Below are 23,913 nucleotides of genomic sequence, written 5' to 3'. Positions count from 1 at the left end.
CTATACACTCGCAGTCACAACCAGTCGAATTTGCAATCTTTTTAATCATTTTTTGTTGTTTTTATTGATAGAAGAAGGATGTAGATAAAAGAATCTTCAAAAACATTTTCGCCAAAAAAGAGGAATACGAGAGAGAACGGCCATTTAATCCTCAAGGACCGCCTCCGTGGTATTTATGGTTAGCGCGTGAGCTCGAAACCGAGAGGTCCTGGGTTCAATTCTCGGTGGTGAAAAAAAAATCTCGGTCTGGCGGGATACAGAAGGTCCATCTACTTGCCCATTAATAAAATCGTTCAGTGGTTATTTGCTTCATACCCCACTAGGGAACACGGGGTTAAACTATTATTTAATCCGTTTGACAGTTATCACGATGGTAGGGAATTATCGGGACTGCTAAATATTACATTTGTATCATACTTTCATACAATTACCTTTTGATATAACATTACGACCTATTTCCATTAATGGTGTATGTGACGAAAACGTTTTGTCATTAATTAATGCGTAGGTAATCCCGATACAAGAATAAGTGCATTTTAATTCATCATTAAGATCCAATAAAGCCAATGAGAAGCGACAGTCACGTAGCTACACCTTATATTTGGAGAATTGTTAAATAATTAATTTATAATGATGATTATTGTCATTACATGCACTTTTGAATGTATAACGTAAACAAAGATAAAATGGAATCACTACGCAAACTGTGTTTGTATCCGTTTCATAATGGGTTATATATTAAAATTTTGAAAGGTTAGTCAAGAAGAGTAAACTTATCCTTATGCTCTTAAATTTAAATTCTTTTATGTAATATTTAAAGGAATCATCACTGTACCAGTTGACCCGCCCACGCATTTTCGTCTGCTTTTGAATGGAATGATTTTTATTTTAGTCGCAGTGTGATATTACATAGCCAAAATAATTCTTTGATAAATGGCTTATCCAATACAGAAAATAACTAAACAAACAGACGAACTTATCAACTTCATATCAATATAGATTTCTTTATACCATAGTTACGTACTTGTAAGCTCAAGTTTGCGATGTTACACGCTACACCCACTCCCTCTGTCCTGAGTTTGAAAATTCTTTTGTTATTTTTTAATACTTTTGACTTTGATCGAAATACAAAGAAAAAATTTTTTGACAATTTTTTTTTCAAAAACCATTATAAATAAAATATCTCAAGGAAGAAAAATCGATTGTTATTTTTCGAATTCGAAAATCCTATTTTTTTATTTATTTTTTGGTTAATTCTGTATATCACTCCAGTGGTATATAGAAATTTATACTTTATTGAATGGACTGGTGAGGGTGAGGAAAAGAATACGGTCCACCAGCTCCACCAGTTACTGAAAGAAACACAATAAATAGCATTCGCATGGTATTATTTAACGGCGATCATCTGTGAGGGTGTGGTATCTTACCCGGTGCGAGCTGGCCCAATTCCTAGCGAAGCGTGCTCGACTCCCACATCAAGCATATACTCGTAATGAGCATTAAAGCTATCAGCAGTCAAGGTGAAAAGTAAAAGAGGTTTAGAAAGGTCAAGATCGAATCCGGCGGTTTGCATCGCATGTGATTTTGTATGAAAATAATTGACGAATAACAATTGTGATAATATTTTTTTTAAATTGCTTCCTATAAACTCAATGAGGTAATCATTTTAAGGTCACGTAACCACTTTGCTTTCCAAGTATTAGTTTTATCATAACATTTTTTACCGTCACAAACAATTACGAGAATTTAAAAGACGAAGTAAAAAAATTGGGAATAGGATAGCGTTTTAAAAGAGTACAGATTTGTCTCAATTTAACGACTATTTACATTCTAATCACCGGCGAACGTTTTTGTCATATGTTAATATTGATTTGAATAAATATGACACGCAAGCGTTGATAAACCATATTAACATATCAAACATTTTGTGCGGCGGCGATTATGTATTTTTCTACGATAGTTTCGTGGAAAAACTGGATTTAAATTAACGAAAGTGACCCTTTATTGTCTGTATATAGAGAAGGGTAGCGCGGTATTCTGAATATAACGTAATAAAGGGTGTAGCAGTGAATATGGTTTGCATGTCTAGAAAATCTGGATAACATCTGGATTTGGAAAAATGACGAACCTGAGAAAAATGTATGTACCTTTTATTCATAGAACTTTAATCAGCTGATTACATAATTTATACTAGCTTCATGCGTAGTCCAAGGAAAATATAGACATACTGGGATTTTCCTCGCATTGTTCCTGTTCTTTTGGCATTACCATGATGAAAAATGGAGGCAAAGAGCAAGGTGTTTGTGAAAATGTTCTATTTCTAGGGATATTATCCAAAAACGAAAGTTCTTTTTCCGTTTTAACGCTTATATAAATGAATTAAATGGCTTTTGTTGTGTGTGTTGGAATTAATAAAAAACAAATATGCCAAAAGTTATCAAAGCGTGGTATATCCCAAATGATATGGATGTATATGTAGGATCAGAAGTCGCATCTTATTTAGTTTTATATAATTATTTTAGCAGAAGTATTGAAAAGGAGGAATCCTTCATTCAAATTACCATTCATTAAATCTAACAAAACATTAATAGCGAATTTGCATAAGATAGTAGAGGTCAATGAATCATAAATTTGAAAAAAAAATCAATAATTAAACGCATAGACCAATAGATGTTATTACCTATTGACGTATACTTCCTGCTCCCTGATGACGACAGCACGCGCTATTTCCAACGTATAATTAATCGCTTTATTGTATTCCTTCTATGTTTATTTAGTGTTTTGATTGTTGTAGTATTTTTGTTTACTAGAAACTCAATAATGGTGCTGTATTATAAAGTCACAAAAATAGATATCAAATTAAGGACTTTTCTTTACTCTAATATTGAAATGAAATGAAATGAAATGAAATATTCTTTATTGCACACAAAAACAATTAAATAACAAAAAAATAGGAAATGGAAAAGAAAGGGCAAAGGGCGGCTTTATTGCTCAATAGCAATTTCTTCCAAGCAACCCAAGTTAGGCGGAAGCAATAAAAAATTAAAGATTTGGAAGACAGTGTATACAATAAGAAGAGAAAGGACATAATACATAATAGAACAATGAAAATACAAAATAAAAAAACATGCAAAAAACAAAAAAAAATAAATAAAAAAAGAAAAGCAAAGAAATGAAAATAAACACACAAAACCAAAATACAAACAAAAAAAAAAACAATGCACTTAAAATGTTTGCAAATAGTGATCTTTTACCATTTTTTTAAAAGATTCCAGCGATTGTGCTTTCCTAATATTAGTTGGTAAGTCATTCCAGAGCTGCACAGCTTTATATATAATATTTAATGAATTAGCACATAAAACGCAATACATTTCTCTAGATATATATTTTCTTCCCTTCTTCCCTTCACAATATATTACCACTAGTACTTCCTACTACTATGGCAACTTTAAGTATTCAATTCATTGAACCGATAGGAAAATAAAACATAACGCAGATTTAGAAATTGCAGCGAGCGTGGCGACCACGCTCACGTAGTGTTCTAAACGTCGGGGTAATAGTATGATGAATAAATCGCGTTTCAAATCCTTTAAAGTCTTTAATTTCTAAATGTATAATAGTATAACATAGGTTACTTCTAATAAGGCACAATAGTACAAAATTTACTTTAATAATTTAATTAGTATCTTTTTAAACATAAAAACTAATATAAATCATGAGCAACGAAAACGTTACAATATAAGTCTTTTGTGACAACCCTACTCATACAAACATTCACCATATTTTGAGAACACCGTATATTAACTTTGTTATGATTGTAAATAGTAGAACTCCATAAACGATTAATTAACATTTGAAGTATAAATTAAATAAAATCACATGATATTAATGGTATATTGATAAAAACAACATTGCCATTTTTATAATGTTACATGTAATGGATCAAAATCTAGCTGGGTATTCTTAAACCACCTATGTATATGTTCATTTAATTTTAAAGAAATTTGCATTATTTTTAGATATTAACCATTTTATATATTTCGTTATTAGTTGTACAACATTTAAATGAGACATTGAAAGAAAAGAAATTCAATTTTCTAATTTAGTATACTTTCAAGAATTTTAAAATTTATCCTAATTCTTATTTAATATATACTTTTTATATTTATTTATTATTTATATTAAAATATACTTTTCGCAGTCACCTTTTTATAAACTCTCAAGATATCAGCGTGACTTGCTTTATTAATTTAATATCGTTATTTCCAGGTAGGCAAATTTTTTATATTAACGATGACCATATCATTATTTCGGATAGTGAAGAGTTTCCGTATAAGGATCGTACTGTAAATTATTTATTAGAACGATTTAAAAACACTACTTAATAAGTTTTAGTGCTACCTATATTAAAAAAAACTAATGTTTTTTGAAGTATTCAAATCTAATATTAGTAAAGCTCCTATTATAGTTTGTCCATTGTTTATCATCATCTTAAAAACCAGACAAATATTAAACATACTTTTTGCAGTTTGTCCGTATTTTTTTCAAAATTTTCAAGCTTGTCTATTCATGCTGACTTGTTAGTTTGAACATCAATATGAAACTTATAAATTGCTGTAAACTAGTTGCGAAGAAAATTCTTTCAATGTTTTTTCTTTTGTTATATATTATAATTGTTTCTAGATATAAGAAATAGAAGATTTCAATTGTCATCTTGTATTTTTATTGTATATTAGGGGTCCGGCTCGGATTCGCCCATGATACAGATATACTATGTAGCCTATAAATAGAATTTAGGGATCACGTACATATCCAACTCCAATCAAATCCAACTATGAAAGAATATAAATCGTTCCAGCAGTTCCTGAGATTAACACGTTCTTCAAAAAATCTCTTCAGTTGTTTGTTTTAAATGACAAAACTGTTGTTTCACACACGTATTCTCTTGAAATATTTTTCGGTTTATATAGAATTTAAAATTAAGGTGAAGGCGCTGGCGGTGTCAGCTGTTACGATTTCATTACGTTCTTAAGATAGTACAAGAAGAGATGAAACTAGAAGATGGGGTAGCGGAATTTAATAATGATAATTTTAGAGAATAGAATAGATCTTTTTAAAGCCAGACAGGTACGTTCAAAAGGTCGAAATACTAAACTACATGTTTATAAAAGGATTTGATTGCATTTGCAAAAGACAAACACAAAGGTGACGTAATCAGATTAAAATAATGAAGTCATCACCGTAATTACGTTGCAAAGGCATTTAGAGTTATGCTTACCAAGCTATGTTAGTGAACCATAAAAATATGTAACTCAAATACTGTATTGTTAGGTAAGCAAACCGAGGTGCCAAATGTTCTCCTACCAAGAATCCGATTATTTTCAAATTACAGTAAACAGTATGTTCACTTGGCTTTACTTCGCTAAGAATCCATATAGATAATCGATACTTATTTTTGTAATAATTCACATAAAATATTAACGCAATTTTATGTTTAATAATAGATTTTTTTATTACTTAAAAAAAATGTTTAAATTATATGGAAGGACATGGAGGAGGACAATTTTACTTTCATTGTTCTATTCATCTCAATAAGCTTATGATAATAATTATCCATAATATAGTGTATTGCTAAGTAAATAACGACGAGCCGACAAGTAAAATATTATATAATGAGTTCTCACACAAGACGGTTAATGCCCTGTTCATATGTAAATAATATGATCGTGACCTTTAGATATTAGATATTTTTTCTTAAAATAGTAAGCTAAATAGTAATTGTTTAATTAAACTAAAAAGTATGAATTAAAAAACTTTTACGGGTTAGTATTTTCTTGTGTTTGATTTTACGCGAGTATTATACATTTAGAAATTAAAAACTTTTTAACGGATTTTAAACGCGATTTATTCATTATATTATTAACCCGACGTTTCGAAGACTTCACAACGAGCGTGGTCACGGGGAGACTTTTTACGGGTTTTTAATTTATTAATGTACATGCTTTATATACCGTTGACGTTTTGTTTAATTATTTTTATATAAATATAAATTCGTGCTCACGATATAATTTTTAATATTGAAAAGATTAAAAACAGCATCAAAACTCTTTGTATTTTTATGATTTTCAAATATGAAATTTTAAAATTATTCATGGCATTATTTAAGAAAAAAGAAAGGCGGAACGACTTCAGATAAAATGGGACCAAAAGGCAACATTTTCTTATCAAACACAAAAAAAAAATCATGTCAATCGGTTGAAAACCTACGGAGGAATAGTCCCGTCAAATTATAATATGACTGTGTTCTTCATATTCCGTATTTTGTATTGAGAGTTTGCGTATAACAGACTTATTAAAAACGTGATCAAGAGCCAATGTTGCAAGCATCATGATTATCTTAATACAGGGGAAGTTGAAGAAAATATTGTTCATCTCTTGGATGATAAAATTCAACTGTCCACACCGCACGCAGTCAGGACCAAAATCCAGGACTACCAGTCCACTATATCCTTGGACAATAACCAATAAATATAGTCCTCAAATTGCCCAACGCTGGCAAGGCACGGACAAGCCTTGATACCGCACTGTTAGTGAATATGAATCAAATTTTAACACCTTGTAATTAGTAAAAGGACTACGGGTCTCGTTCTCGACCTCGCTGTGACGAAACTTTTTTACGAGTGAAAATTTATCACTTTATAATTAGTATAGATTTTATTATCTCATACTGATATGGAAGGAAGAAGAACAAATGAATATACTTTTACATTAAATAACAAAATACGCTTAAATGATAGAAATGTACAGATAACTAATTAGTTTCGCTTGCTCTTAAAACTATGCTTATCATCATTGTAGAAATGACTGCCAACTGAATTTTTTAATATGGATTTTCGATCACACAAAAATTTAATAAACTTATGTACTTCGAACTCTTAATGAATGTCACAGTACTAAATGTCACACAGCATGTGTTTGTTTTGTACAAACTGGATCTCTTTCGCGAGAAACCTTGACCGGACTCATATGAAGTGTCAAGTATTAAATAATATTTTGTTTTTGTCATTAAAATACCGAATTAAACCTAATACCTAATATACCGAAGTACCTAATATAATTAGGTACTTATGCAATATAGTCGCATCTTGGAAGCATTTTACATGAAAATATTTTTGGCGCAATTTCTAATTAATCTGTGGATTTTAAACTGCTGTATATACTTTATTAATTTATAACGTAATAAATTTGTAGCAAAAAATTCAATACCGAGTGCATCATTTGTTTCATCATCAAATTGTATATATAATATGGTCTTCATGCTCATCTGACAGCATAATAGTGGCACAGGTCAGTAATCTATACATTCGTTGAACGATGACATTAAGACAGATCAAATCAGGTGGAGGCAAGGGGCGAGAAGCTGGAATACTAGCTCGTGCTATATAGACCATCTCAGCAGTTCGACATTTAGGGGCTGCCGCGAGCATGTAGCTTTTTTTTTTTTATGTCATAGCGGGCAACTGAGCTGGTGGTTTGCCTGATGGTAAACGATCACCACCGCCCTTGAACATTTGCAAAGGTAGTGCCTCTGCGAATGCGCTGCCCTGCGCTGCGGTAAAAATGGTACACACTGTTTGTGCTATAAGAGGTGAGATAGATGCGCAATCATATTACGTTATCAAGGACCTGCGTTTTCATCATTACTATATTATTAAATGATTGTCACACTGAGACAAGCGCGACATAGCCTAGATATTTTTGGCTTTTGCTACAAGATCAAAGGCGTTTTATACGCGTTTTTCTTTACTCTGTGATTGTGTTCAATCAGATGTCATAAGTTATACATTCATCATCATGTCAATATAAATAATAGAATAATTATTTGTTATATTATTTCAGGTGGCGTAGAGTTTTACTCGCTGGGGTTGAAGTGCATAGTTCGTGGTGTTACCCGCATTATAGCATAAAATGTATTTTATGTACCTACATATAGTATTGACTGTTTGATATTTATTTGAAATATCGTTTATTTTATTCACATTTTGAGCCTTCATATTTTATAGAATCTGTGCAAAATGTTTTAAGAATAAAGATGAAAAATGTTCCATTTTCAAAATTGGCGCGCGATGGACACGTTTTCATAACGACGTCATTCCAGTTTGATTATCAAATGTTTTTTTTTTTAGTAATTGTTTCACACACAAAATTTCTCTTGACATACAGTACATTATCTTTGGTGATAAAAGTGATTGTTTTTTTTGTTCCCTGGGCAACATGTATTTATATTGGCGAGTATTTTGATATTTATTCCATAGATTACATTTCAGTTTTCACACAATTCACTTGAAATATCTCGAAATGATGTATATGAGTAAGCACTGAGTAATAACTAAATTAAAATTTTTAATTAGCTTCACATTGCAGTACTTCATATATTTGTTCACAGGCTTATACTCCAACCGCTTAATAAATGCATTTGTAATCTGTTGCTAAAATGCAATGTTGCAAATGAGATGCAAAGATAATTATGTAAGTAACAGTTTCTTAAAATCACAATTATCTCAATTATTGCCACAAACAAAAGCTAATTTTGTGCCATTTATGTAAATTTATTTGATGTTTGTTACTCGATCTCGAAAAAACAGCATGGCCGATTCGGACATTTTTTATTCCAACTGACTCTGAATAAACTTAAGCAATATAAATCGTCTATTAATACTAATACGTCGATTATTATAATACATTATATTTAAGGCCTTGTGTTGTGATGACGCCGCTGAAAATTATTAGTCATTAGATACAAGATGATACAGATCAGATCTTTCTTAAATTATATCGTACTAGCTGCGCCCCGCGGTTTCACCCGCGTAAGTCCGTATCCCGTTGGAATATCAGGATAAAAAGTTGCCTATATGTTATTCCAGTTGTCCAGCTGTCTACGTACCAAATTTCATTGCAATCTGTTCAGTAGTTTTTGCGTCAAAGAGCAACAAACACACACATCCTTTCAAACTTTCCCATTTATAATATTTAAGTAGGATAGTAGGATATTATCTACTATTGGGCGATATTAACTCATAATAGAAAATATGTCAAAATTATAAATTGTTATTATGTCGAATAACTAAATTGTAAGAACATATTTTTCCGTTTATATCTTAAACTTGGAACACGTGTTTTCTGCTAGGCACCCATAGTTTCTAGTATGAACGTCTATGGGCGACGCAATGAGCTATCAATTTTATGTATTGCTTCTACTCGTTCGCCTACATATAACATAAATTTTTTTTAATGATTATGAAGTTTTGAAAAATATGTAATATGTAAAAAAGTATGATACGTTCTCACTTACCTATGTCTACATTACAAATTTCCTTGGTATTAAACAAAAATCCAGTCCTATTAGTCAACTTTAAATGGCTCCACATTGGTTCAAGATCTTATTAATTGTAGCACCTTGACCCTTTAAAGACAATTCAACTTTTTCATCATAATCGTTTACCGTCGATATATATGTTGGAAGGTATTGCTTCCTGAAACACGCTACGTCATTGGTACTTGTTTACATGTTAGGGTATTCGTAAATATTCTGTATTCATACAACCTTAATGGCCGGTTTTACAACCTCTGTATACGCTCTGCATAGCTTATCTGAGAGTAAATGACAAATAATATATGGAGATTAAAAACTACTAAATAGCTTATCTGGGATATTATCAGCCAGTCGTGAAATCGGCCCTTAACACACCAATAACATCTTAAAAGTTCTTTCATTCTAAACATCTTTTCAATGTTTGATTCCATATTTGTAAAACTTTAAATATCGCTTTTGAGCTGCTGACGGATATTTATAATAAGTTAATTGCTTCCTACTCTAATTTATGTTCGCCAAATGGTTCGATAGTTATGCTTATGATGGCGTTAACAAAATAATAATAACATAAAGTCAGACACAAATGTTATAGAAATAATAATGAAAGTAATCGAATATCTCAGTAAATGTTATTATAATTAACATAAGTATATTAACTATTTGCTGTTGATAAACTAGTAACAGTTCTTGATTATCGAAAATTCCTTATTCAAGGATCATGCTCAATTTATTCCGTGCCGTGTTAACTTGTATAAACTCAGAAAAAATTCAATAAACCATTGACAAATTGCAGGTTTCGGGTTGTAAGCTTTCCGTCCGTATAAAGAATGCATAATTTTGATAGTTATTGCTGAATGAAAGAAACACTGTTCATCTTCCTTATGTCGATCCTTATTGCAAGTGGCAATATAAATCAGTAAACGCATTAATTTTGGCATGCTTCATAGTTTTTTACGATCGTAATAAGATATTGTTGAGATGACCTTTCTTCCAAGTGATTTCATCGGCGAATTAAATCACTATAAATTAATAAGAAGGGTTGACGAAGAATAGTTTTCCTATTCTGAGTGATGGGAAAACAAATTAGATAATTTAAGTCTTTAATGAACGACCTTACTTTTTAGTATCGTGAAATAAAAGTGCAACGGTGGCGTGGCTATTTTAAGATGGTGTATAACTCACTCGAAAATTTTTATAAGTTTTAAAATAGGTATTTTCAGTTATTCATATTAAATTGTGACTGGAATAATCCATTACATAGAGACTTTTTGTATGTGGCGCTATTATGCATTACACGCAAACAGTTCAATCTATGTCAGTCAGCCGATAAAGTATGTAAAATGCTATCAATCCATTAATTCGCCTTGCGCACCGGACAATCGCCTTTGCAACACTATTTTTACACTAATCTTGGACGCATGCCATAACCGTGCCCTCGTACCAGTACACTCGAATTAACTTCAGCCGGGAATCGTAACATTTAAAACAAAATAACTTTCAAAAAGCAGTTAAATCTTTATCCAAGAAGTACTTTTCGGTATTATCAATGAAGCATCCGCGCTTGTACGTTGAAAATTATTGGAGATGAAAATAGACGTCGCGGTGCGAACGCGTAATATATTTCAGTTTTACGTATGATGGCGCCGTGAGCGTCTCACGCTCCGGCCATGGTGAGCCACAGATGGACGTTCGCTCTTATTTCAATCGGAATTCTTACACTAGTGTCAGTTAGTGCGTTCCGGGTGCGACTCGCCTATGAAAGTAAGCCCGATTCCAAAAAACAATGCGATACATGTGATGTGAATGATGTTAACCTTGGTCAAAAACAAAGTAAACTCAGTAGTAAGCGTATGTTTGAAGATTTAAAAAAACTAGTGAAAGAGAAATTTAAAACAGATTTGGATAGTAAATTAATTGATGGTAAAGAAAGTGACGAGGACGACGATGATTTTAGTACTTTAAAGAAAAACATACTTAGTGATGGTAAAAGTAAGTTGAGTACAAAAATCAAAACACGAATTGACGACGATGACGAAGATAATGATGATGAAGACGATGAATATGATAGGAAATCCGATAAATTTAGTACTAAAAATGTTAAGAAAAAAACAGTGCAGAGTGATAATTTGAATTTAGGTTCCAAGCATAGTAAAAATCTCAAAAGTGAGAAACATTCTATTGATAAAGACGATAACAACGATGACAACGACAAAGACGATAGTGATGACGATGTAAGCGTCATGGACGAAAGTGATGATGAACTTCAAGACGATATCGATGTAGCTGATAAAAAAGAAAAAATACAGGAAACAAAAATTACTAAACCTATACCAGAACCTAAAACTTCTCCAATCAAGAAGCCTGTTGATAAACAACCAGTAGAACTAAAACAGCCAAAAGTAAAAGTAGATGAGAAAATTTTAGAAAACTTGAAGGTTGTTAAGAACAAAGGTATCAAAGAAGAAAAAGAAGATGCGAAAAAAGGAGTTTCTAGGGAAGTACTAAAAGAACCAAAGACAATTATAATAAGTAAAGAGAAATCATCGAAAACCGAGTCAGTTAAGGAAGAGTCAAATGTAAAATCAGAAGATGGTCTAGAAAAAATAAAAGTAAAATCACATATAGAAGGTGGGAAACTTCAAAGTCACATAATTTCCAAAGAACCTCTTCCACAATCTAAAACAGTTGACGATGCTAAAGTCGAAAAAGTTCTTAAAAAAGAATCTAAAGGCGACTCGAGACAAATCCTTAAAGAAGATGTTGCAAAGGAAAAAAAAGAAAAGAAGGATAGTCAAATAAAGCCGTTTACTGATGCATTGCAGAGAAAAATTTTACTTCAAAGCGAATTCGAGGATTTTTATGCATTTTTTCCAACGTTTGCACCGAATTTTTCACGCGTACATAATCCGGAGTGTCGGCGACATGGACAAATATTGCTGAGGCAGTTACGTGGGACAAAACTTTGGGCTTTAAATAGTAAGTATCATGCCAATATACGCTATGAATTTGTTTATATAACGAAATTGACATGTAAACCTAGATAAATAACTCTTTCTTGGCACAAAATAGGAATGAGAACTTGTAAAAAGACCCGGCGAAGTTCGTCAGTTTTTGACTCATCTTTCCTTTTAAACCTACCCTGGGCGATAATGAATTTGTCAAAATCGGCCCAGTCATTCTGGAGTTTTAGTGACTCTAACGAACACCCATTTAAATCATGATTTCATACAGTTTAACTCTGGCACTGTTTCAGAGATTTCAGCTACGCGCGAGTAAAAAATAAATAATTCTAAAAGAAACCAATGTTAATCAAGAAAGAAGTCGTTTCGTTATCCAACGAATTAATCTCTGTGAATACGAAAAATAGACGCAATATTGTGGTTTATTTCAAAAAAATTACAAGGATTTACTTATTAATTAAAAGTCTTAATCCTAAATGCCTTTTCAGTTATCATAAAAAAAAGATTTAATCATCACTATAAGTGATGAAAATTTGAGTTTGTGCTTTACAATTATTTTCAATTATTACGTTCGTTTAGATAAAATAGATAAAATTATTTGCATTTGCGCTACACATCACTAAGATAATCAACGAGTATTTTAGCTATAATGGTTTTAATAAAATTGTAATCTACATAAACATAAAAATGAAGCGCCAAATATGTTTTGTATGTTGCATTTTTTTCTTTTCTGTTAAGGCACAAGAAAGGATCATAGAGAGAGAAAAAATGTACCACGGGTGAAGTAGAACGGACCGCTAGAAATAAATAAAGTCATTATAAGTGACTACAATTTCGCAAATTACGACACACTGAATGACAACTGATAATGACCATAAAACTATGACAAGTGACAAGCACTTGCGTGTTGTTCGCCTACAATAGTTCCTCAAGGGGCATGTGTTGAATTTTTTACAGTGCTCGATGCAACAGCGAAAATTCCCTCGGCGATGCTCCAAGGTAATGGAATCCAGCTTGGCGACTTTGACCAGTGTTTGGAAAGCCGGGCTCGAGTGCAGTTGGAAACTGGGAGCATCGTCAAAGTTCAGGGAAAATATTGCTTGGCAGTAATGGATGTTAAGGCTGAGCATCCAACTTTAGAGGTCCCAGTGGACCTTTTGCAAGGCAGAAATCTTATTAAGAGCAGGGTCGATGATGTGAGTTTATGTTTCTATAGGTAGTTAAAGGGATAGCAAGTTAATTAATTGGAGACATCAATGAGTCACTTTCAGTATAAACGGTTAAATTATTTCCATACAATTATTGGATGCAAGCTTAGTTTATACGTCGACGGTTTTTTTTATAATGAATAAAATGTAACTTTTCTTTCCAATGAACCTCATATAAGTCGCAACGAAAAGCATAGTGATAATGCTGTTAAATTTATTGTTCAGCCAGGTCACTTTGTACCAAGGTTCTCAACGTTGAGCTGGGGCTTATGTGTTCCATCACCGTGTAACGCTGATGATGCAGAAATCATCATCAAAGACGCTATTAAGCACTATCATAAATTGGGAATTTCAATACGTGTACAAGTGGATGAAAATGACTGTCATGTAGATAAGAAGGGGGATTGGTGGGATGAATGGATAGAAGTACCAACGCTTTTGACACTGTAAGTACGTTTCTGTTTTTTGCTCGATCTAGTGTACCTTTATATACATATGTAAATATAATTTAGGTATATAGGTAATATGCTATATATGGTATATCTCGATTAGCCTATCGAAGAATAAATTAGTAAAAGTTTGTTTTGATTAAAAAGATTTAAAATCGATGATACATTAACGCGTAAATATGAAAGTATTTAAATAAATGTCGCGGGTATATACAAACATTTATCCTTAAAATATTCAGTATCTTTAACCGACGGGCATATCTCAAATAAACACCAACGATAAATTTGAACATTTGCCAAACGATTGACTCCATAAAAATATTTTTAAATCGGGTACTGATATAAAATTTTATGGTATAAGGATGTTATTAAGCTTGAAGATTCTCCTTTCAATAAACTTCTGCGATACATTAATCTTTTTTTAAACGTCTTTACTTGTAAATAATTATACTACAATTGAACTTGGTAAATATATAAAGAATGCAATTTTATTTTGCATGTCTTACATGGATGTCTGAGAATAAAATCATGCTACAATGACTTATCGAACTTCTATGATTTTGCACAGATATAATGAATAGTTTGGCTTTATATGCCATTTATTGACTCGATACATACAAATAAATACGGAAGACGGTATATTATGGAAGAACTATATTTTGTGAATAAAAATTGTTGCTTCAAATACTGTAAAATAATAGATTTTTTACATATACGTCTACAGACGTCGGCGACATATAGAGATGTAGCCTTTGGACTCGATTTTTAAAGGAATAAATTTATACAATACAATAATTTCATAAGTTAATCTTATTATCCTCATTAGGGTCAACAAAGAACAACTGAGATAGACTTGCTGCTTCAATCGACAAACCATGTTTTTAGTTTTTTTAAACTAATTTTATTTATGTAACATTTTACATACTACTGTATTATTCAAAGAAAATTACTATTTCATTTTCAGATCTTTTTACGGTGTAATTCTTCTGATTGTAACGTATGCGACAATCCAAGATCTATTAGGTGATAGAAATGGACAGGACGAGGGCAGAGGTGAAGATGATGAAAAACCACAAGATGTCGTAACGGCTAAGAAATCAGGTGAAGACTTTGTAATTGATAGATATGAAGTAGCATCAATACTTATTTAACTATTCATTTAAGTATCATGTACAGTACATCATTTTCTTTAGATAATAATAATAATACAAAGTAAAAACAAAAAAAATCTTGATAAATAATAAAAAAATAAACTGATTTAGTATCATTACAGAATAAGCAGAATATTAATACAAATTAAATACCAAAAAAACCGTTTATGAGAATGTAGGAAGATGGGGAAATTGTCACAATTTATATGACTTAATATAAAACTAACCAGATTAACATGTAAAGTTACAAACATTTAAGATTACAATCGTAAATTTGAGACAATAAAATGATCCTATTTAAAAATAATTCAAGCAGCACTGTTGATAAAGAATTAAGATTTAAATAGATCTATAAAGCGACCTTAACCCACTTGCACGTTCACATCGATTGTGATTCAAATAGACGAATGTGGATGCGCCGATAATTAGCATGAATTACGCATACAGGAGCTGTGTCGAAACCTCAGGTCATTTTGTATTGTCTTTGGGTGAATTTTACAATATGTGATCGTAACGAATGGAGATTTCATTGATTTTTCGAAAATTAATACTTATATGTTGTAAGAAGCTAATTGGAAATACTTATGTAATAACGTTTCAGGATTTAGAAATTACAGAATTTCTAAAGGTTCTTAGACACGATTTTGTTTTTGTATAAATAATCTGTCTGGGAATCGCTCGTCTCTAAAAAGAAAAATCTATTCTATATTTGAATAGCATGAAGAAAATATGGCATTTATTATGTAAAAAAGTAATTTAAATTTTAATGTACACCACAAAGAATATCTGGTCTGGGTGTTTAATTTTCTCTGATAATTTTTTCCTGAATAAAACTCTTTTAATTTTTGTAATCAAGGGTTGACGGCTGCATATTAAAAAATAACAAATTTAAATCGAGGAAGCATCCTAACAATAAAACGGAGAACATTTTTAATCAATGAAATATTACGTAACTTATTCGCTCTCATATGTAACATTTACTGCAATGATTAACATTATCATCGTAATTATCCCGTACAAAATGTCATTACCGCTATATTTATTGCTCGGTAAAGTGCAGCCGTAGCAGTAATGTGTTTTATTGATTAAAATTTAATTTTTCATATAATTTTCAATAGCCTTAATGCATTTGACTGTAGTGGGTCGATTTAATTACTCGTGCGCTCCCAAGTGAATATGGATAGTGTATTAATAAATGCCCCTTTAAAGTATAATTGACATCAGGTCATCGTTGTATATTCACTTGTTACTCAAGTGAATATTTTACTAATTAACTATGATCCATTTCATATATTTCACTTTTCTTCATTCACCATTATTAATCCATATGAAATAACTCGAAGGTAACAATTATGGATATTAATAAAACATTCTTTACATATTTTCATAATATTTGTTTCGATTCCACCCCGATTGACACAGATATTAAATGAAGCCATGTCGCTAGAGTAAAACAAAACTTTTAGCGGTGAATTAATTAATGAAACTTTTAAAAGTAGAATACCATAATAATACTATGAGACGTAAGCTGATATAAAAAGGATATCTATAATAATTTTCTATACTAATTTATATGAACAGATTGTTGACAACAAAACTTCAAAAAATTTTAGATTATCAGAGGCTATATTTTAAATATTATCCCTGGGTAAACCGGAATAAACAGCTTGTGTTTAATATTTTCAAAGCACGAAAAACTAACAAAATCATTGCTGAGGAACATAACCTATATCAGATACTAGAGATTGTGCCCGCGGCTTCGCACGCTTTAAATTCAGAGTAAAAATTCTTCCCTCTTTTCTATTTTATTATATAAATAACCTTCCACTTGAATCACGCTTTCTATTAAAAAAAAAGCCCCATCAAAATCTGTTGCGTAATTTTAAAGATTTAAGCACTTGTTCTATACGTCCCTATTATATCCGGATGAACCCGCAATAAAGGCCTGGTGGAAATACACAAAAAAAAACGTAAAAGATTTCTTTACCCAGATGGATTCATAAACGCGTTCTCCCTAACGCGCACTATGAAGAAGCTGGTGGCCCCGGCGGGGTCCGACGAGATTCCATGTATTCACGGAGTGAGGGCCGCCGCTACTATCGCTCTTATAGCAGCCCATAAGTTCCTACCCGTTGCGCATATGCCGTACACTAACCGAGTTAAAATTGCTGAGGTGAGTGTTTTATATGGTAACTAGTTGTTGACCCAGTAAACGCTCTTTGGCCTTATTCTTTTCATTTAGGGGTATTAAAATGGATGTTGGCCGATTCTCAGATATGCAAACAAAATTTCATGAGAATCGGTCCAGCCGTTTCGGAGGTATTGCTATTAACATTGTGACACGAGAAATTTGTATATATGGTTTTATGAGTAATGTATATAAACATGGCCAAGTTTTTATTCGCTTTTTTAAATTTTGTTAGTATTTTTCAGAGGGTTACAAAAACATTTTAATTTGTTAGTTGAGAGCAGTCCACGCGTATAATCAACACTAATATTATAAAAAGGATACTTTGTACTTTTGTATGTTTGTAACGTTTTCACGCAAAACCCACTGGATCGATTTCAAAAATCTTTTCACCATTAGGAGGCTTCAACATCACTGAGCGACATAGGATATTTATGTACTACGGGCGGAACTGGGGCGAACACGTAGTATTATATATAGTAGCTTAGTTTGTTGAGGTATTTATAATAAGTCAAAAAATAGGCCTTTTTATTAACAGTATGTATTGTATGTAATTATCACGCCTGTGTTGCAAAACATAGCAATAACATCGGACTTCGAATCAATATGCATGTTATTTTTTTCCTCCTGTAAACAGTTAGTCCTAGAACATTAACAATGAAAGTTTTCCCAATCAACTGAAGCAGTAACGTTCCCAATCGCGCAGAGTGACGGATGAATTCTGGACATATGTTCATTATACTTGGCTGCTCTCCAAGTAAGTCACTTGAGTGATTTGGCATATCTAGATGGTTGTGACGTGGGAGACAATCGGAACTTGTTTATTGGGGACGTTTGTTTATGGGAAATGTTGAGAACTGGGGAGTTTTTTTTAACTAAACAACAAAAACAAGGCACACGTAAATAGACATGTCATTTTAGGTACCATTATAAAACCTACTTAAGTACCTTATAGCAAATTTATAAGCCTAGGTTTTCATAGAATTTTCCTTTTGAAACTGGTTGTTTTTAAGTTTGTAATATACGTTGTACACACTACAGAATAGCAATACGAAATTCAGGTAGTTGCCCGATTTGCCCGTTTTAAAATACAACATTGTTGGAGCATAACTTGTATCCTTTGGATTCATTGCATATATACATGCTTACAGCATAACTTTGTCCCAGATTGGAAAGAGGAGAGAACAGTATTTCTTCTCTCTTTCTCATTGCAAAATAATAAAGAACAGTGCTATGACTTGAATACACGGCGTTCCTCTTTTTCATTCTTGAATTAAATAAAATTTGTTAAAAAGGTCATACACAATTTGTTCTTATTATTAAAAATACACATCCCTGTAATTTAATTACATTTTCTTTATTTAGTCTCGACTTCAACATTTACGTAGGCGAATGTAGACTAAGCAATGTAAATGGTCTTTTAACAAAGCAAATATACGTGCGCCTACCAGAATTTAATTGGCAAAAGGGAAGATCAAAGACGAGCTCTAACTTGAGAGTAGGCGCTTCATATTCAATATTGAGATTATTGAGTATCTCTTAACAATTGTAATAATTCGCCAAGTTCGAAGTAGCTACATAATTTGTTTGATAACTGTGATAATGAAAATTGGTTGTAATAGGAAATTTCCTCAGCTATGCGTTATTTTGTTTAAAAATATATTCTAGTTTTATATACTACAAAATATTATTACAATAATGCTTATTCTCGGTAGCTCGTCCATTTACGGACATAGTTTAGCCTTTTCTAGAGATAAAGATTCATTGGAATTTCAAATTGACCTGCAATATGAAATTCCAATGAATATTACATTTGACTTTTAATTAGAAACAAAGTTCATGTTAATATTATAACGTCCGAACAATAGTGAAAATTATATTTTCTGTTAACGTGTATTCTTTTTAATAATGTTATAAACTACATATTGGAGAGAAAATATAGCCTATAATACTCAGACGTCACAACTATATCCAACAGTGAGAGAATTTTTGAAATCGGTCATTAGTTCCTGAGATTAGCGCGTTCAAACATGCTCTTCAGCTTTATAATATTAGTATACAAGTATATAGGAGTATTCAGAATATTTAATTTTCTGTATCCTCTAATGTGTTACAAGTTACACTTCTTTCATACACATAGATGGTGTCATCCCCACTATGGTCGTGGTACCGAGTGGGCTGGGTGTTCACGGACTGTTTTCTCCTACTGAGCGGGACTCTCACCGCGTACCGAACATCCACTAAGACTAGCGCTTTTAATAAATTGGCCTCGAGGTACCTGAGGTAAGTTTATATTTGTATAATAGAGCGGTTTTCGATTAAAATACTGGCTTTCTCCTCCTGGCTTTGATCGCGTTATCACACGAGTCGTACGTACATAGTTCCATACCTTATTTGAATTGAGGATTTATTTTCCCAACAAGAAGTAGCCGTAGTAGCTTAGTTAGCCCCTAAAAAGTAGAAGTAGTGATAGTAGTAGCATACTTTTATACTTTTTAAATATTTTCACTATTTCTGTTTATGATTTCATCAAAATCGTTTTAATGGTTTAGGCATGAAAGCCGATAGACACTGTTTATTGACTATTATATTGATTCAATTGATTTGGAATTTGTAAAAATTGGTAAGCGCATGTTAATTAACAACACAGCTTCATACAGTTAAATAATAATTTATTTTATATACCTATTATGGCGAGAATAAACTGCAAACAAAAGCTATTTATTATTACACACGTGTAAATTGTTGGTAAAAGAGTATTTTTAATCAAATCCATGTTTTCAACGTGATACAGAGAATTGTGTTTTATGCCTAATGTATTTAATATGAAAATGAGATGAGGTTTTTTTTAATAGTATTATTATTTTCATATATTTTTTCGTTGATCTTGTACATATATGTAGGTTGCCAATTGATTAAAGTAATATTGAACATAACTATTTTTAAGTCTATGATATACTGGCCCCGCCCCGCGGTTTCACCTACATCGTAAATGACGTTACATATACGCCTATAATCGATCTCCGTAAATAGACTATCTGATACTAAAAGCCTTCCAAATCGGACCAATTGTTTTCGCGATTAGCACTGAAGTTTTTTTGGAATACGATTTTCAATTATAAATAAATAGGAAAAATGTAAATAGTTTAAATTGTATTTACATAAAAGTGTTAACTAAATGTTTGTACCTATAAGTTGTAATTTATAATGATTGGACATCAAATATGGGCGTTGTAATCTGTAGGTGCATATGGTCGACGCTCAGTAACAATAAGGTGATGAGTCTCACGTCTGCTCCATTGCCTCCTGTTCTATGAAAAAAAAAAAAATTAAAAAATTAAAAAAAATTATTGAAATTAAAAATTATTAAAATATTGGGAGACACAAGTTCAAATCCCATCTCATCATATATTTTTTTTATTTTTTGTCTTTCCGTGGTCAAAAGGTAAAACCCTGTCACTAAGACTCTCCAGTACGTTTGTCAGATTGTGATATAGATAATGTATTTTTACTGCCGCAAAAAATAATGAAGCTTAAAGAAAGGTTGCCATGCAAACGTTTTCACCCATCATACTAATTTTTTTTTTTAGTGTCTCCTTAGTTTATATGTAAGGAACCTTTTGTGTCCGTCCTTTCAAGTCCACCTTGCATTTGACCAATTGAAACGTTTCTAAATCGCATTCAGCGCTTTTGAAATAACGAAATCAATTATTGTACCAGGTTGACCCCAGCTCTATTGGCTATACTCTGGTTCTATGCATACATTTGGGACCACATTTCGATGGGACCGCGATGGGGAAGCCTCGTAACGAAGAATGCGCAAATATGCCAAGACGGCTGGTGGTGGAATATGTTTTATCTGCAGAATTACTTCGGTCTCGAAAATATGGTGAGTTTGTTGTTATCTAGCAATGTCACTACTAAAGGGAATTCCATGATAGGAGTAGATATAGGAAGCTGGTGGAGCACTGTGGATGCCTTCTTCCACAGCTAGGGGATATAGAAACCTAAGTCAATATGTCGCTTTTCGATTACTCCAGTGATATTATAATGTCCAGGCAATATAATAATGTCAATAATGTGAATCGTGAACAAGTTTGTAGTTCCAGACTGCTTAATGCTACTGTAGATAATTAATTATTATCGAATTTCCCTATAGAATTTTGGGGGTGCAAATAATGAGAGATGTTTATTCTAATTCATCTTAATATTAATATTGCCCATAAATATTACCCCAGTGTGCCCCACAAACACACCAGCTAGCGCTGGACATGCAGCTGTCGTTCCTCGGCAGTGTTCTAGTGTGGGCGATACAGGCAGAAGTGACGGGCGCGAGACTGGCCATGCCTTGCATACATTTGTATGCAGCTTACTCGAGATACACCATGTTCAAGGACCATCGGCTCACTATGATCGCTTATCATGGAGTTAGGTAAGTGAGAAATGTTAGTGATAATTTATTTTTGCAATAAAACGCTCCTTAGATTATGAAAATTAAATACAGTCATTCTGATGTATTGTGAATTTGTATTTTCATTGGTGCTAAATAAAGTGTACTATTATTCAAATAACAAAAGAGGGTTCTAACATTCAATATTGATGTTATAAGTTTAGATTGAGATTTGTTAATTCAACTGACGACGTTTCGGATGCACGGTCGCGGTCATACTGAGATGAAACTTGTTGAGACTTTTTAAACCTACCTCTATTTTCCTTAATTTGTTAATTTAAAAATTATTGGCATAAAATATTCGAAGCGTCAGGTCGATTAATTAATTTTGATAGCTAACTTAGTTCAATATATAAGTTACTAGCTGCACCCGGCAAACGTTGTTCTGCCTTACTCTTATTATTTAGGGGTATGAAAAATAGGTGTTGGCCGATTCTCATAGATACCGGATAAGCACAAAAAATTTCATCTAAATCGGTCAAGCCGTTTCGGAGGAGTATGGCAACGAAAACTGTGACACGAGAATTTTATATATATAGATTTATTTGTATTCAAGGTTATTTGTTTTTACTTCTTTGTTCTATTACAACTACATTTTGCTCTTATAGTTCATAAATATAAAAAAAATCATGTATAATATTAAATATAATTGATTAAAATTGTTGATTTTTCAAACCTCTCATTAGATCAACGTGACTAGACACTGGAAATTTCATACATATATACAAACAAATCGAATTAAATACGTTTATAATAAAATATAATTCATTAACACCTTTTGTCCTCAAACTTATGCTTATTCTACGCGGTAAATGACACTCCATATTGACCTTCTTTAGTTTGTCACCACGAGTTGCACGTTTTTGCAATCTTGTACTTAATTCCGTTGTTTATTTCCGACTTGAATCGATTCTATGTTTGTTTCTTCAATCATTTAAGTAATCAACTAAATCAATAAATAATGTTTGATAAAGGGCCAACAAAAATAGATTTATTTAAATTTAATTTATCCAGGAAAAGATTAGCAGAAATAATAAATACTTTTAATCAGAGTTTATATCTAAATTTTCCAAAATATACCCAAAACTATTTTACGGTTTGGAATTATTGTTATCCAGGGCCGTACTAGGAAAAAGATATGAGACACGTCTAATTGTGTGGCATTCCTACTAATAAATTATGTTATTGAGACTTTGATTGTATATTGTAACTAAATTTAACATTGAATTTAAGTTAATTATGTGGATTAAGCCCACACCCTTTTTACAAAACAGCATGCCAAAATGCATTTGCATACATACAAAGACTAGAATTACGTAACGTTTCTTTTGGCGCAATCGTGTTAATGATTTATTTAATAGAACTACAATTACTAAAATGACTTATCGGAATGATCGACTGTATTTTAATATGATTTTTATCCGTTAACATATCTTATGTTTAGGGGTATTTTTTTGATATTTTTTCCATCGTATCAAATTTGTAGCGTTATTTTCATACATATCAAATTAGCATATGCCCTAAGGATAGTATTTTCTTGTGTTTGATTTTACGCGAGTATTATACATTTAGAATACATTAAGAAATTAAAAACTTTTTAACGGATTTTAAAGACTTCTCTGGGAGACGAGGGAGTCTCCCCATGACCACGCTCGCTGTAAAGTGTTCGAAACATCGGGTTAATAATATAATGAATAAATCGCGTTTAAAATCCGTTAAAAAGTTTTTAATTTCTAAATGCCCTAAGGATATCAAATGTTTGTATGCAATGTAGTACATCATATACAATAATGAAACATCAAACATGTTTTTAGTTCATGTAGTCAGTAAAGTACAGCGCCTTATTCAGAGAGTCCAAAATTCCTGTGCCAGATTTTGCGTGACCATTCCACCTAGGTCTCATGTCACCCCTTTCCTAAATAGCATTAACTTCTTGAAGATGAAAGGTCGGCAAGAATTGTTTTTGGCTTGCCTTTTGTTTGATACTGTACATACCAAGCAGCCTGGGTATCTTTACAGTAAATTATCATGGCGTAAGGATGTCAATAGGGGTGATGTTAGAAGTGGAACCCATGAACTATCCATTCCACAACATAAGACTTCTGCCTTCCGCGGGTCATTTAAGTACAATGCG

At 32.1% G+C, this 23,913-nt stretch overlaps 1 protein-coding gene across 1 annotated transcript in view; it reads left to right on the top strand.

Moving 5' to 3' along the window:
- The first annotated feature begins 10,812 nt into the window (after window positions 1-10,812).
- The window catches only part of LOC119833522 (nose resistant to fluoxetine protein 6-like), an 18,067-nt gene continuing 4,966 nt past the window's right edge, over window positions 10,813-23,913 (top strand). Inside the window, exons 1-8 of the mRNA XM_038357571.1 lie at window positions 10,813-12,349; window positions 13,291-13,529; window positions 13,767-13,987; window positions 14,955-15,091; window positions 17,133-17,314; window positions 19,470-19,612; window positions 21,050-21,218; window positions 21,568-21,761. Of these exons, the coding sequence (XP_038213499.1) occupies window positions 11,041-12,349; window positions 13,291-13,529; window positions 13,767-13,987; window positions 14,955-15,091; window positions 17,133-17,314; window positions 19,470-19,612; window positions 21,050-21,218; window positions 21,568-21,761 (2,594 nt within the window). The 5' untranslated portion in view covers window positions 10,813-11,040. The remainder of the gene's footprint in view (window positions 12,350-13,290; window positions 13,530-13,766; window positions 13,988-14,954; window positions 15,092-17,132; window positions 17,315-19,469; window positions 19,613-21,049; window positions 21,219-21,567; window positions 21,762-23,913) is intronic.

This window comes from Zerene cesonia, chromosome 17 (genome assembly GCF_012273895.1).
Source record: "Zerene cesonia ecotype Mississippi chromosome 17, Zerene_cesonia_1.1, whole genome shotgun sequence".
Taxonomy (NCBI): Eukaryota; Metazoa; Arthropoda; class Insecta; order Lepidoptera; family Pieridae; genus Zerene; species Zerene cesonia.
The sequence above is the reverse complement of the archived record's forward strand: the minus strand, read 5'-3'. Positions and strand labels throughout refer to the sequence as shown.